The 14334-nt window shown below is 44.3% G+C and overlaps 1 protein-coding gene across 1 annotated transcript in view; it reads right to left on the reverse strand.

The window, feature by feature from the left end:
* The window catches only part of LOC110494809 (glutamate receptor-interacting protein 2-like), a 182387-nt gene that overhangs the window by 4462 nt on the left and 163591 nt on the right, over window positions 1-14334 (reverse strand). Inside the window, exons 21-23 of the mRNA XM_036948442.2 lie at window positions 6901-7018; window positions 3401-3766; window positions 780-926 (exon numbers count right to left, since the gene is read on the reverse strand). Coding sequence (XP_036804337.2) covers window positions 780-926; window positions 3401-3766; window positions 6901-7018 — 631 coding nt within the window. The remainder of the gene's footprint in view (window positions 1-779; window positions 927-3400; window positions 3767-6900; window positions 7019-14334) is intronic.

The raw sequence follows: 14334 nt of genomic DNA on the forward strand, positions 1-14334 counted from the left end.
CGATTCCCCTCCGGATCTGCTTTCCCTGTCCTAACACCTCTCGCTCCAGCCTTAGCCTCCACACCAGGTTTCCTGCAACCCCCCCCGTTTCAATAAATACTTTGGTTACCTCATCCCGGTCTCCTCTTCTGCTCATGGGTTTTCACCTGTTCCGCTCCTTGTGACACTCGGCAGAGTCACATTTGAACTCTGTCCAACCTTGGCGTGATAAACGGGCCTTTGTCTATGACTTCCTCTCCACCCCTTACCTACCTATCTATCTCACAGCAGTTTATATTTAACCTGCTGGCTGGGTGTCAGGCATGAACAAACACTACTTATATGGAACAGAGTAAATAGGCATTTCAACATCATAGCTTCAGCCGTTGGTAACTTGTGTAATGGACACGGGCTGGAAGGTCAAACACTACTTACAGATACTAGCACTGGCAGGGTTCTCTCTGTCTCTCCCCCCTCTGCCTCTCACTCCTCTTTCTCTCTCTGTCTCTCATGCCTGTCTCTCACTCCTCTGTCTCTCACTCCTCTGCCTCGCACTCCTCTTTCTCTCTCTGTCTCTCATGCCTGTCTCTCACTCCTCTGTCTCTCACTCCTCTGCCTCGCACTCCTCTCACTCCTCTTTCTCTCTCTGTCTCTCACGCCTGTCTCTCACTCCTCTGCCTCTCACTCCTCTGCCTCTCACTCTGTCTCCTCACTCCTCCGTCTCTCTCTAGGCAGGCAGGCAGGCACAAGCTGGGTGAGTAGGTACAGGCTGGGGGGATAGGTACAGGGAGAGTGAACACCTGAAGGATCCTGTCATATGGTTTCAGGCCTGCGCGGTCTGCTGGGCCCTCTGGACGGATCATGTTGACGTAAACACCTTTCTCCAGGAACCCGTCGGAGACGCTGAAGCCGAAGTCATCGCTCTCTGGATCCTTCATCACCGTCACCTGGGGAATTACAACCCGTTAGTTAATTTAACCTGTTAGTTTAGAGCTGTGAACACAGAGTTACAACCTGTTAGTTAATTTAGCTTGTTAGTTTAGAGCTGCAAACACATAGTTTCAAGGCTACATATGTAGCTTCAAGACTATTCTTAGGATTCAGACCTTGGTAGTGGTATATTGGCTAGACCACAAACCCCAGTTACTACCATAAACAGAACAGTAAACAAGTAGTTGTGTGTCATACCCGCGGTATATTGTCTGATATACACAGCTGGATTGCTGTTTCGGCCAATCAGCATCCAGGACCCAAACTACCCGGTTTATAATAAGGCCCGAGGGGGTGTGGTATATGGCCAATGTACCACGACTAAGGGCTGTTCTTACGTGCGGCGCAATGCAGAAATCCTGGATACAGCCCTTAGCCGTGGTACATTGGCCAAATACCACAAACCCCCGAGGTGACTTATTGCTATTATAAACTGGTTACCAACGTCATTAGAGCTGTAAAAAGAAATGCTTTGTCATACCCGTGGTATACGCTCTGGTGTACCACAGCTGTCAGCCAATCAGCATTCAGGGCTCGAACCACCCAGTTTATTATATGGTGTAACCTTTCATTTAGAGTTAGTTTATTTAGCTGACAGACACTCTTATTGAAGACTTCATTTACAGTTAGTTTATTTAGCTGACAGACACTCAAATTTACAGTCATTTACAGTTAGTTTATTTAGCTGACAGACACTCTTATTGAAGACTTCATTTACAGTTAGTTTATTTAGCTGACAGACACTCTTATTTACAGTCATTTACAGTTAGTTTATTTAGCTGACAGACACTCTTATTGAAGACTTCATTTAGAGTTAGTTTATTTAGCTGACAGACACTCTTATTGAAGACTTCATTTACAGTTAGTTTATTTAGCTGACAGACACTCTTATTGAAGACTTCATTTAGAGTTAGTTTATTTAGCTGACAGACACTCTTATTGAAGACTTCATTTACAGTTAGTTTATTTAGCTGACAGACACTCTTATTGAAGACTTCATTTAGAGTTAGTTTATTTAGCTGACAGACACTCTTATTGAAGACTTCATTTACAGTTAGTTTATTTAGCTGACAGACACTCTTATTGAAGACTTAATTTACAGTTAGTTTATTTAGCTGACAGACACTCTTATTGAAGACTGCATTTACAGTCATTTAGCCGACGTACGATACAATACGTGGATTCAAGGTGCAATAGCCATCACGATCACTGCGAGTAAAACCTTCCTCAGTAATATCCGCCATGAGAAAAGTTACAGCAGGCAGGTTGGTCTGACACGGGAGAGCAGGGTACACAAGCCGATCAATCAATAAGAGTGTTGTTGCTCAATAATGCATGTATTGATCTATTATTGATTACAGTGATGTGTTACACTGTCTAGACCTCGTCAGAACACGGTGGTCAGGTTCCAGTGGTGCCGGGCTCTCCAACCCTGTTCCTGGAGAGATACCTTCCTGTAGGTTTTAACTCCAACCCTGTTCCTGGAGACTACCCTCCTGTAGGTTTTCACTCCAACCCTGTTCCTGGAGAGATACCTTCCTGTAGGTTTTAACTCCAACCCTGTTCCTGGAGACTACCCTCCTGTAGGTTTTCACTCCAACCCTGTTCCTGGAGAGCTACCCTCCTGTAGGTTTTCACTCCAACCCTGTTCCTGGAGAGCTAACTTCCTGTAGGTTTTAACTCCAACCCTGTTCCTGGAGAGCTACCCTCCTGTAGGTTTTCACTCCAACCCTGTTCCTGGAGAGCTAACCTCCTGTAGGTTTTAACTCCAACCCTGTTCCTGGTGAGCTACCCTCCTGTAGGTTTTAACTCCAACCCTGTTCCTGGAGAGCTAACCTCCTGTAGGTTTTAACTCCAACCCTGTTCCTGGAGAGCTACCCTCCTCTAGGTTTTAATTCCAACCCTGTTCCTGGAGAGCTACCCTCCTGTAGGTTTTCACTCCAACTCTGTTCCTAGAAAGTTAACCTCCTGTAGGTTTTCAGTCCAACCCTGTTCCTGGAGAGCTAACCTCCTGTAGGTTTTAACTCCAACCAAGGTTCCTAGAAAGTTAATGTTCTGTAGGTTTGAACTCCAACCCTGTTCCTGGAGAGCTACCCTACAGTAGGTTTTAACTCCAACCCTGTTCCTGAAGAGATACCCTCCTGTAGGTTTTCACTCCAACCCTGTTCCTGGAGAGACCCTCCTGTAGGTTTTAACTCCAACCCTGTTCCTGAAGAGATACCCTCCTGTAGGTTTTAACTCCAACCCTGTTCCTGGAGATATCCCCTCCTGTAGGTTTTAACTCCAACCTTGTTCCTGGAGAGATTCCCTCCTGTAGGTTTTAACTCCAACCCTGTTACAGGAGAGCCACCCTACAGTAGGTTTCCACTCCAAACCTTTTGTAGTTAAAACCTACAGGAGGATAGCTCTCACTGGTGGGTATGGCAGTCACCTTGTGTAGCTCCAGAGGGGTAGGGGAGAGGATCTCCTGCATCTCTTCCTTGATCCTACGAGACTCCCAGGTCTTCTCAGACACCCGGAGTGTGTTCTTTGCCCTGGCCTCGTGATGCAGCTGGGTTCTGGCCTCGTGATGCAGGAGTTGGGCCTCCGGGTGCAGATGGGCCTCCGGGTGCAGGTGGGCCCCCTGGTGGAGGTGGGCCTCCTGGTGCAGGTGGGTCTTGGCATCGTGGTGCTGGAGGGAGCTCCTCCGCAGAGGGCTGATGCGAGGCTGGCAGACGGGGTCTCCAGGGTGGGGGAGGCCATGGGACTTGTTACCATCCACCCCAATACTGATGGCACTGCCCGTCATAATAGATGCCTACAGAGAGAGTAGAGTAGATAAAAAAATATATAAAATATATAAGTATATAAATTAAAATGTGTCGATCAATATGTCAACTTTGTCACAGGCCTAACAACATCCGTGCCAATATATCCTCCAAACACCGGCTTCTCTGGCATTATCACAAGTAGAGTAGAGAGTAGAGAGTAGAGTAAAACGTAGAGTAATGAGTAAAGAGTAAACAGTAGACAGTAGAGAGTAGAGTAGAGTAAAGAAAATTATAGAGTAAAGAGTAAAGTAGAGTATAGTATAGTAAAGAGTAAAGTGTAGAGTAAAGAGTAAAGTAGAGTATAGTAAAGAGTAAAGTATAGTATAGTAAAGAGTAGAGTAAAGAGTAAAGTAGAGTAGAGTAAAGCGTAAAGTGTAGAGTAAAGAGTAAAGTAGAGTATAGTAAAGAGTAAAGAGTAAAGTAGAGTAAAGAATAGAGTAAAGTAGAGTATAGTAAAGAGTAGAGTAAAGAGTAAAGAGCAGAGTAAAGAGTCAAGTAGAGTAAAGAGTCAAGTAGAGTAAAGAGCAGAGTAAAATAATGAGTAGAGTAAAGTGAAGAGTAGAGTAAAGAGTAAAGTAGAGTAAAGAGTAGAGTAAAGAGTAAAGTAGAGTATAGTAAAGAGTAGAGTAGAGAAGAGTAAAGAGTAGAGTAGAGAAGAGTAAAGAGTAGAGTAGAGTAAAGAGTAAAGTAGAGTATAGTAAAGAGTAGAGTAGAGAAGAGTAAAGAGTAGAGTAGAGTAAAGAGTAGAGTAGAGAAGAGTAAAGAGTAGAGTAGAGTAAAGAAGAGTAAAGAGTAGAGTAGAGTAAAGAGTAAAGTAGAGTAAAGAGTAAAGTAGAGTATAGTAAAGAGTAGAGTAGAGAAGAGTAAAGAGTAGAGTAGAGTAAAGAGTAGAGTAGAGAAGAGTAACGAGTAGAGTAGAGTAAAGAGTAGAGTATAGTAAAGAGTAGAGTAGAGTAGAGTAAAGAGTAGAGAAGAGTAAAGAGTCAAGTAAAGTGAAGAGTAGAGTAAAGAGTAGAGAAGAGTATAGTAGAGTATAGTAAAGAGTAGAGTAGAGGAAATAGTAGAGTAGAGTACAAAGTAGAGTAGAGTATAGTATAGTATAGTAGAGTATGGGATAGTAGAGTATAGCAGAGTATAGTAGAGTAGAGTATAGTAGAGTAGAGTATAGTGGAGTAGAGCATAGTATAGTATAATAGAGTATGGCATAGTATAGTAGAGCAGAGTAGAGTATAGTATAGTAGAGCATATTAGAGTATAGTAGAGTATGGCATAGTATAGTATAGTAGAGTAGGGTATAGTATAGTACAGTGTAGTAGAGTATATTAGAGTGGCGTATAGTAGAGTAGAGTAGAGTATGGTAGAGTAGAGTAGAGTATAGTATGGTAGAGTAGAGTATAGTATAGTAGCGTATAGTATATTAGAGTAGAGGAAATAGTAGAGTATAGTAGAGTAGAGTAGAGTAGAGTAGAGTAGAGTAGAGTAGAGTAGAGTAGAGTAGAGTAGAGGAAATAGTAGAGTGTAGTTCTTTATTTATTCAACCTTTATTTAATCAGGGAGTCATACTGAGACCAAGGTCTGTCTATTTTACAGATGAGCCCTGAATTACATACAGTGCATTGGGAAAGTATTCAGCCCCCTTGACTTTTTAAAAACATTTTGTTACGTTACAGCCTTATTCTAAAATGAATTGAATCATTTTTTTCCATCATCAATTGGGTTTTTGCTCTAACATACACTGTCAGCTGTGAGACCTTACATAGACATGCCTTTCCAAATCATGCCCAATCAATTGTATTCACCACAGGTGGACTCCAATCAAGTCGTAGAAACATCTCAAGTATGATCAATAGAAACAGGATGCACCTGAACTCAATTTCAAGTCTCATATCAATGGGTCTGAATAAGGTATATGTTTTTTATTTTTAATAAATATGCAGAAATGTCTTAAAACCTTTTAGAATGCTGAATACTTTCCGAATACACTGTAAATAAAGTAATAATAGATGCTATGCTAACTGATATATAAAGCAACCATAGATGCTATGTTAACTATATATAAAGCAACCATAGATGCTATGTTAACTGATATATAAAGCAACCATAGATGCTACGTTAACTATATATAAAGCAACCATAGATGCTATGCTAACTGATATATAAAGCAACCATCGATGCTATTCTAACTGATATATAAAGCAACAATAGATGCTATGCTAACTGATATATAAAGCAACAATATATGCTATGCTAACTGATATATAAAGCAACAATAGATGCTATGCTAACTGATATATAAAGCAACAATAGATGCTATGCTAACTGATATATAAAGCAACAACAGATGCTATGCTAACTGATATATAAAGTTACAATAGATGCTATGCTAACTGATATATAAAGCAACAATAGATGCTATGCTAAGTGATATATAAAGCAACCATAGATGCTACGTTAACTATATATAAAGCAACAATAGATGCTATGCTAAGTGATATATAAAGCAACAATAGATGCTATGCTAACTGATATATAAAGCAACAATAGATGCTATGCTAACTGATATATAAAGCAACAATAGATGCTATGCTAACTGATATATAAATCAACAATATATGCTATGCTAACTGATATATAAAGCAACCATAGATGCTATGCTAACTGATATATAAAGCAACAATATATGCTATGCTAACTGATATATAAAGCAACACTAGATGCTATGCTAACTGATATATAAAGCAACAATAGATGCTATGCTAACTGATATATAAAGCAACAATAGATGCTATGCTAACTGATATATAAAGCAACAATAGATGCTATGCTAACTGATATATAAAGCAACAATAGATGCTATGCTAACTGATATATAAAGCAACAATAGATGCTATGCTAACTGATATCCGGGCGACGCTGGGCCAACTGTGCGCCGCCCTATGGGACTCGATGTCACGGCCGGCTTTGACACTGGGATCGAGCCCAAGGCTGTCGTAACGCATCAACACTGCGATGCAGTGCCTTAGACGGAGGCCAAATCTACCGTTTTCAACCTGTATTACGGGCTGTGAGTGTAAAGGATTGCTTGCCTTTATTTTTAACCAGATAAGTTAAGGTAGTATACCTCTATCTCTCTGAGGAGCTCAGACTGTCCACAGGTCTCCAGGTCTTCCAGTGCCTGACACCAGAAACTGTCCTCGTGGTCGAGCATGATGGCGTCACTGTGAGGCTGGCTGGTGTATCTGTATCAACGACCACAGGAAAGTACAGGTGTTAGATGTTACATGCTAGATGTAACACGATGCAGTCACTATGAGGGCTGGCAGGGTAGCCTAGTGGTTAGAGCGTTGGACTAGTAACCGGAAGGTTGCAAGTTCAAACCCCTGAGCTGCCCCTGAACAGGCAGTTAAACCACTATTCCTAGACCAGTTAACCCACTGTTCCTAGGCCAGTTAACCCACTGTTCCTAGACCAGTTAACCCACTGTTCCTAGACCAGTTAACCCACTGTTCCTAGACCAGTTAACTCACTGTTCCTAGACCAGTTAACTCACTGTTCCTAGACCAGTTAACCCACTGTTCCTAGACCGTCATTAAAAACAAGAATTTGTTCTTAACTGACTTGCCTTGTTAAATAAAAATGAGGCTGGCTGGTGTATCTGTATCAGTACAGTGCAGTACATGTTACATGCTAGATGCCGTCACTATGAGGCTGGCTGGTGTATTGTTCGGTGTGTGTTTATTAGGAGCCCTATTCTATTTTTTTCAGAAGCTGCAACTACTCTTCCCGGGGTCCACAAAAAAAAAACACAAAACTTGACAAGTAACAAAAAAAACCACTGATAGACAAGGAAAGTCACACACATTTAAAATACAACTATATACCAACAATACAACCAAAAAAGAAGGTGTTGTGTGAGTAAAAAAAATTATGTGTGTGTAACTGTGGCAACACAATAAAGAATCAGAATACGTGTTACATTTAGCAGAGCATGAAGCTGTCATGTCATTGGCCCCCACAGCTCAACAACAGTCATTTAACAACAGCTGATGTTACGGCAAAACGACATGTGCAAGTTATTTTATTCTGGTGAGACAGAGCGAAGAGGGGAGGGAATGAGGAGAGAAGAGTTGTGTATAGTACAGTATGTATGAGAGAAGAGCAGTACATGAAACCCTACAGTATGTATGAGAGGAGAGCAGTACATGAAACCCTATAGTATGTATGAGAGGAGAGCAGTACATGAAACCCTACAGTATATATGAGAGGAGAGCAGTACATGAAACCCTACAGTATGTATGAGAGGAGAGCAGTACATGAAACCCAACAGTATGTATGAGAGGAGAGCAGTACATGAAACCCTACAGTATGTACGAGAGGAGAGCCGTACATGAAACCCTACAGTATGTATGAGAGGAGAGCCGTACATGAAACCCTACAGTATGTATGAGAGGAGAGCAGTACATGAAACCCTACAGGCAAATAAACACACAACCTGGTGGAAGAGCAGTTCATAGCTGTGACACTGAACACCTGAGTCGAGAGAGAACAGCGAGAGGAGAGAGATAGAGAGAGAGACAGCAGAGAGAGAGAGAGAGAGAGAGAGAACAGCGAGAGGAGAGACAGCAGAGAGAGAGAGACAGGAGAGAGAGAGAGAGAGAGAGAGAGAGAGAGCAGCGAGAGGAGAGAGACAGCAGAGAGAGAGACAAAGAGAAAGAGAGAGAGAGAGAGAGAGAGAGAGAACAGCGAGAGGAGAGAGACAGCAGAGAGAGAGAGAGAGAGAGAGAGAGAGAGAGAACAGCGAGAGGAGAGAGACAGCAGAGAGAGAGAGAGAGAGAGAGAGAGAGAACAGCGAGAGGAGAGAGACAGCAGAGAGAGAGAGAGAGAGAGAGAGACCCAAAATTATGGAAAGCTTTGACTATGTACAGACTCAGTGAGCATAGCCTTGCTATTGAGAAAGGCAGCCGTAGGCAGACATGGCTCTCAAGAGAAGACAGGCTATGTGCTCACTGCCCACAAAATGAGGTGGAAACTGAGCTGCACTTCCTAACCTCCTGCCCAATGTATGACCATATTAGAGAGACATATTTCCCTCAGATTACACAGATCCACAAAGAATTCGAAAACAAATCCAATTTTGATAAACTCCCATATCTACAGGGTGAAATTCCACAGTGTGCCATCACAGCAGCAAGATTAGCGAGAAAGAAGAGAAGACAAGAGAACAGAGGGAGAGCGGGAGCGGGAGAGAGACAAAGAGAGACAGAGAGACAAAGAGATGCACAGAGACAAGAGACAGACAGGGTAAACAAGGCTAAGAGGTATGAAAAAAAATGGTATAAAAAATAATGACAGGCTTTCACTCTTCACTATTTTGTATGTTTTAATGGCTCACATCAATGCATTCCAATGGCTTAGAAAAATATAGTACAAATACGGGTGCGTTGGTAAATGCGCTCTGGCTATCTACTCTAATTTCAGAGCACTCTCGTCTGAGTGTGCCAGAGCGCAGAATAACTGATTCATTTACTAACGCTCAACACCCATTGAATATGGCAGTAAACGCTCAACACCCATTGGATATGGCAGTAAACGCTCAACACCCATTGGATATGGCAGTAAACGCTCAACACCCATTGGATATGGCAGTAAACGCTCAACACCCATTGGATATGGCAGTAAACGCTCAACACCCATTGGATATGGCAGTAAACGCTCAACACCCATTGGATATGGCAGTAAACGCTCAACACCCATTGGATATGGCAGTAAACGCTCAACACCCATTGGATATGGCAGTAAACGCTCAACACCCATTGGATATGGCAGTAAACGCTCAACACCCATTGGATATGGCAGTAAACGCTCAACACCCATTGGATATGGCAGTAAACGCTCAACACCCATTGGATATGGCAGTAAACGCTCAACACCCATTGGATATGGCAGTAAACGCTCAACACCCATTGGATATGGCAGTAACCCTAACCCTAACCCTAACCCTAACCCTAACGTCAGCAAAAAAAGCTCATTTAAATTGATGCCAGCAGCACAGTTACAGTCACCAACGTTCTGGATAACATGAAAACAGCCTAACCAGCTCTGCCAGGGGGAGTAAAATGGTCAGCGTGAGCTGTTCTCTCATTTGTGTCTGGAAGTCGCTAGCAAGCTAGGTAACATTAGCCAGTTAGCTTGGGTGCTTGACTGCCGTTGTGAGGCCAGAACGCTCGGATGAACCCTACTCCTCGGCCAGAGCATCCAGTGTGCTCTCTGAACGCTCGGATGAACCCTACTCCTCGGCCAGAGCATCCAGTGTGCTCTCTGAACGCTCGGATGAACCCTACTCCTCGGCCAGAGCGTCCAGTGTGCTCTCTGAACGCTCGGATGAACCCTACTCCTCGGCCAGAGCATCCAGTGTGCTCTCTGAACGCTCGGATGAACCCTACTCCTCGGCCAGAGCGTCCAGTGTGCTCTCTGAACGCTCGGATGAACCCTACTCCTCGGCCAGAGCATCCAGTGTGCTCTCTGAACGCTCGGATGAACCCTACTCCTCGGCCAGAGCATCCAGTGTGCTCTCTGAACGCTCGGATGAACCCTACTCCTCGGCCAGAGCGTCCAGTGTGCTCTCTGAACGCTCGGATGAACCCTACTCCTCGGCCAGAGCATCCAGTGTGCTCTCTGAACGCTCGGATGAACCCTACTCCTCGGCCAGAGCGTCCAGTGTGCTCTCTGAACGCTCGGATGAACCCTACTCCTCGGCCAGAGCATCCAGTGTGCTCTCTGAACGCTCGGATGAACCCTACTCCTCGGCCAGAGCGTCCAGTGTGCTCTCTGAACGCTCGGATGAACCCTACTCCTCGGCCAGAGCATCCAGTGTGCTCTCTGAACGCTCGGATGAACCCTACTCCTCGGCCAGAGCATCCAGTGTGCTCTCTGAACGCTCGGATGAACCCTACTCCTCGGCCAGAGCGTCCAGTGTGCGCTCTGAACGCTCAGAGAGCAAAACGCTCTGAATTTGACAAATGCCCAGAGGGCACTCTGAATGCACTCTGGCACTCCAGATTGAATTTCGAACACACCCCAAGTTAGCGGATAAGTGGATTGATGCAGGTTATTACAAGAAGCCATGCTGTGGCTGTCCTGTCAGTTTGATTCAAGACGGCAGGACTGAAACATGTTGGAGGATAAGGAAGCAATACGTTCAAGAGCTCCTCCTGGTTCTCCTCCTGGTTCTCCTCCTGGTTTTCCTCCTGGTTCTACAATAATATTATTATTAGTATTTCATACTCAGTGGCCTTGTGGTTAGAGTGTCCTCCCCGAGACTTACCATTAGCTCATTACTACCATTATCTCATCATTACCATTAGCTCATCGTTACCATTAGCTCAACACTACAATTAGCTCATCGGTACAATTAGCTCATCATTACCATTTGCTCATCATTACCATTAGCTCATCACTACCATTATCTCATGGTTACCATTAGCTTATCGTTACCATTAGCTCATCACTACCATTAGCTCATCGTCACCATTAGCTCATCATTACCATTTGCTCATCATTACCATTAGCTCATCACTACCATTAGCTCATCACTACCATTAGCTCATCGTTACCATTAGTTCACTACAATTAGCTCATCGTTGCTATTAGCTCATCATTACTATTTGCTCATCGTTACCATTAGCTCCTCGTTGCCATTAGCTCACTACCATTAGCTCATCATTAACATTAGCTCATCACTGCAACTAGCTCATCGGTACAATTAGCTCATCATTACCATTTGCTCATCGTTACCATTAGCTCATCACTACCATTAGCTCATCACTACCATTAGCTCATCGTTACCATTAGTTCACTACAATTAGCTCCTCGTTACTATTAGCTCATCATTACTATTTGCTCATCGTTACCATTAGCTCCTCGTTGCCATTAGCTCACTACCATTAGCTCATCTTTACCATTAGCTCATCACTGCAACTAGCTCATCACTACAACTAGCTCATCGTTACCATTAGCTCATCACTACCATTAGCTCATTGTTACCATTAGCTCATCATTACCATTAGCTCATCACTACCATTATCTCATCGTTACCATTAGCTCATCGTTACCATTAGCTCATCATTACCATTAGCTCATTGTTACCATTAGCTCATCACTACCATTAGCTCATCGTTACCATTAGCTCATCGTTACCATTAGCTCATAACTACCATTAGCTCATTGTTACCATTAGCTCATCATTACCATTAGCTCATCACTACAGTTAGCTCATCACTACAGTTAGCTCATCATTACCATTAGCTCATCATTACCATTAGCTCATCACTACAGTTAGCTCATCGTTACCATTAGCTCATCGTTACCATTAGCTCATCGTTACCATTAGCTCATTGTTACCATTAGCTCATCGTTACCATTAGCTCATCACTACCATTAGCTCATCACTACCATTAGCTCATCGTTACCATTAGCTCATCGTTACCATTAGCTCATCGCTACCATTAGCTCATCGTTACCATTAGCTCATCGTTACCATTAGCGTCCATGTACCAGCTAACATAGCAGCCGTCGTTAATATTAGTTGAACGTTGTTGGTACTGACAAGAGAAAGTACATTGAGGCATGAATGGAGGAAAAGGGAACACACTGATGAATACTGAACAAAATGTGTGGGATGACTAAACTGAATCTCTCTAAACGCTCAACACCCATTGGATATGGCAGTAAACGCTCAACACCCATTGGATATGGCAGTAAACGCTCAACACCCATTGGATATGGCAGTAAACGCTCAACACCCATTGGATATGGCAGTAAACGCTCAACACCCATTGGATATGGCAGTAAACGCTCAACACCCATTGGATATGGCAGTAAACGCTCAACACCCATTGGATATGGCAGTAAACGCTCAACACCCATTGGATATGGCAGTAAACGCTCAACACCCATTGGATATGGCAGTAAACGCTCAACACCCATTGGATATGGCAGTAAACGCTCAACACCCATTGGATATGGCAGTAAACGCTCAACACCCATTGGATATGGCAGTAAACGCTCAACACCCATTGGATATGGCAGTAAACGCTCAACACCCATTGGATATGGCAGTAAACGCTCAACACCCATTGGATATGGCAGTAACCCTAACCCTAACCCTAACCCTAACCCTAACGTCAGCAAAAAAAGCTCATTTAAATTGATGCCAGCAGCACAGTTACAGTCACCAACGTTCTGGATAACATGAAAACAGCCTAACCAGCTCTGCCAGGGGGAGTAAAATGGTCAGCGTGAGCTGTTCTCTCATTTGTGTCTGGAAGTCGCTAGCAAGCTAGGTAACATTAGCCAGTTAGCTTGGGTGCTTGACTGCCGTTGTGAGGCCAGAACGCTCGGATGAACCCTACTCCTCGGCCAGAGCATCCAGTGTGCTCTCTGAACGCTCGGATGAACCCTACTCCTCGGCCAGAGCATCCAGTGTGCTCTCTGAACGCTCGGATGAACCCTACTCCTCGGCCAGAGCGTCCAGTGTGCTCTCTGAACGCTCGGATGAACCCTACTCCTCGGCCAGAGCATCCAGTGTGCTCTCTGAACGCTCGGATGAACCCTACTCCTCGGCCAGAGCGTCCAGTGTGCTCTCTGAACGCTCGGATGAACCCTACTCCTCGGCCAGAGCATCCAGTGTGCTCTCTGAACGCTCGGATGAACCCTACTCCTCGGCCAGAGCATCCAGTGTGCTCTCTGAACGCTCGGATGAACCCTACTCCTCGGCCAGAGCGTCCAGTGTGCTCTCTGAACGCTCGGATGAACCCTACTCCTCGGCCAGAGCATCCAGTGTGCTCTCTGAACGCTCGGATGAACCCTACTCCTCGGCCAGAGCGTCCAGTGTGCTCTCTGAACGCTCGGATGAACCCTACTCCTCGGCCAGAGCATCCAGTGTGCTCTCTGAACGCTCGGATGAACCCTACTCCTCGGCCAGAGCGTCCAGTGTGCTCTCTGAACGCTCGGATGAACCCTACTCCTCGGCCAGAGCATCCAGTGTGCTCTCTGAACGCTCGGATGAACCCTACTCCTCGGCCAGAGCATCCAGTGTGCTCTCTGAACGCTCGGATGAACCCTACTCCTCGGCCAGAGCGTCCAGTGTGCGCTCTGAACGCTCAGAGAGCAAAACGCTCTGAATTTGACAAATGCCCAGAGGGCACTCTGAATGCACTCTGGCACTCCAGATTGAATTTCGAACACACCCCAAGTTAGCGGATAAGTGGATTGATGCAGGTTATTACAAGAAGCCATGCTGTGGCTGTCCTGTCAGTTTGATTCAAGACGGCAGGACTGAAACATGTTGGAGGATAAGGAAGCAATACGTTCAAGAGCTCCTCCTGGTTCTCCTCCTGGTTCTCCTCCTGGTTTTCCTCCTGGTTCTACAATAATATTATTATTAGTATTTCATACTCAGTGGCCTTGTGGTTAGAGTGTCCTCCCCGAGACTTACCATTAGCTCATTACTACCATTATCTCATCATTACCATTAGCTCATCGTTACCATTAGCTC

This window comes from Oncorhynchus mykiss, chromosome 17 (assembly GCF_057628025.1).
Source record: "Oncorhynchus mykiss isolate SJ-2025 chromosome 17, ASM5762802v1, whole genome shotgun sequence".
NCBI classification, from domain to species: Eukaryota; Metazoa; Chordata; class Actinopteri; order Salmoniformes; family Salmonidae; genus Oncorhynchus; species Oncorhynchus mykiss.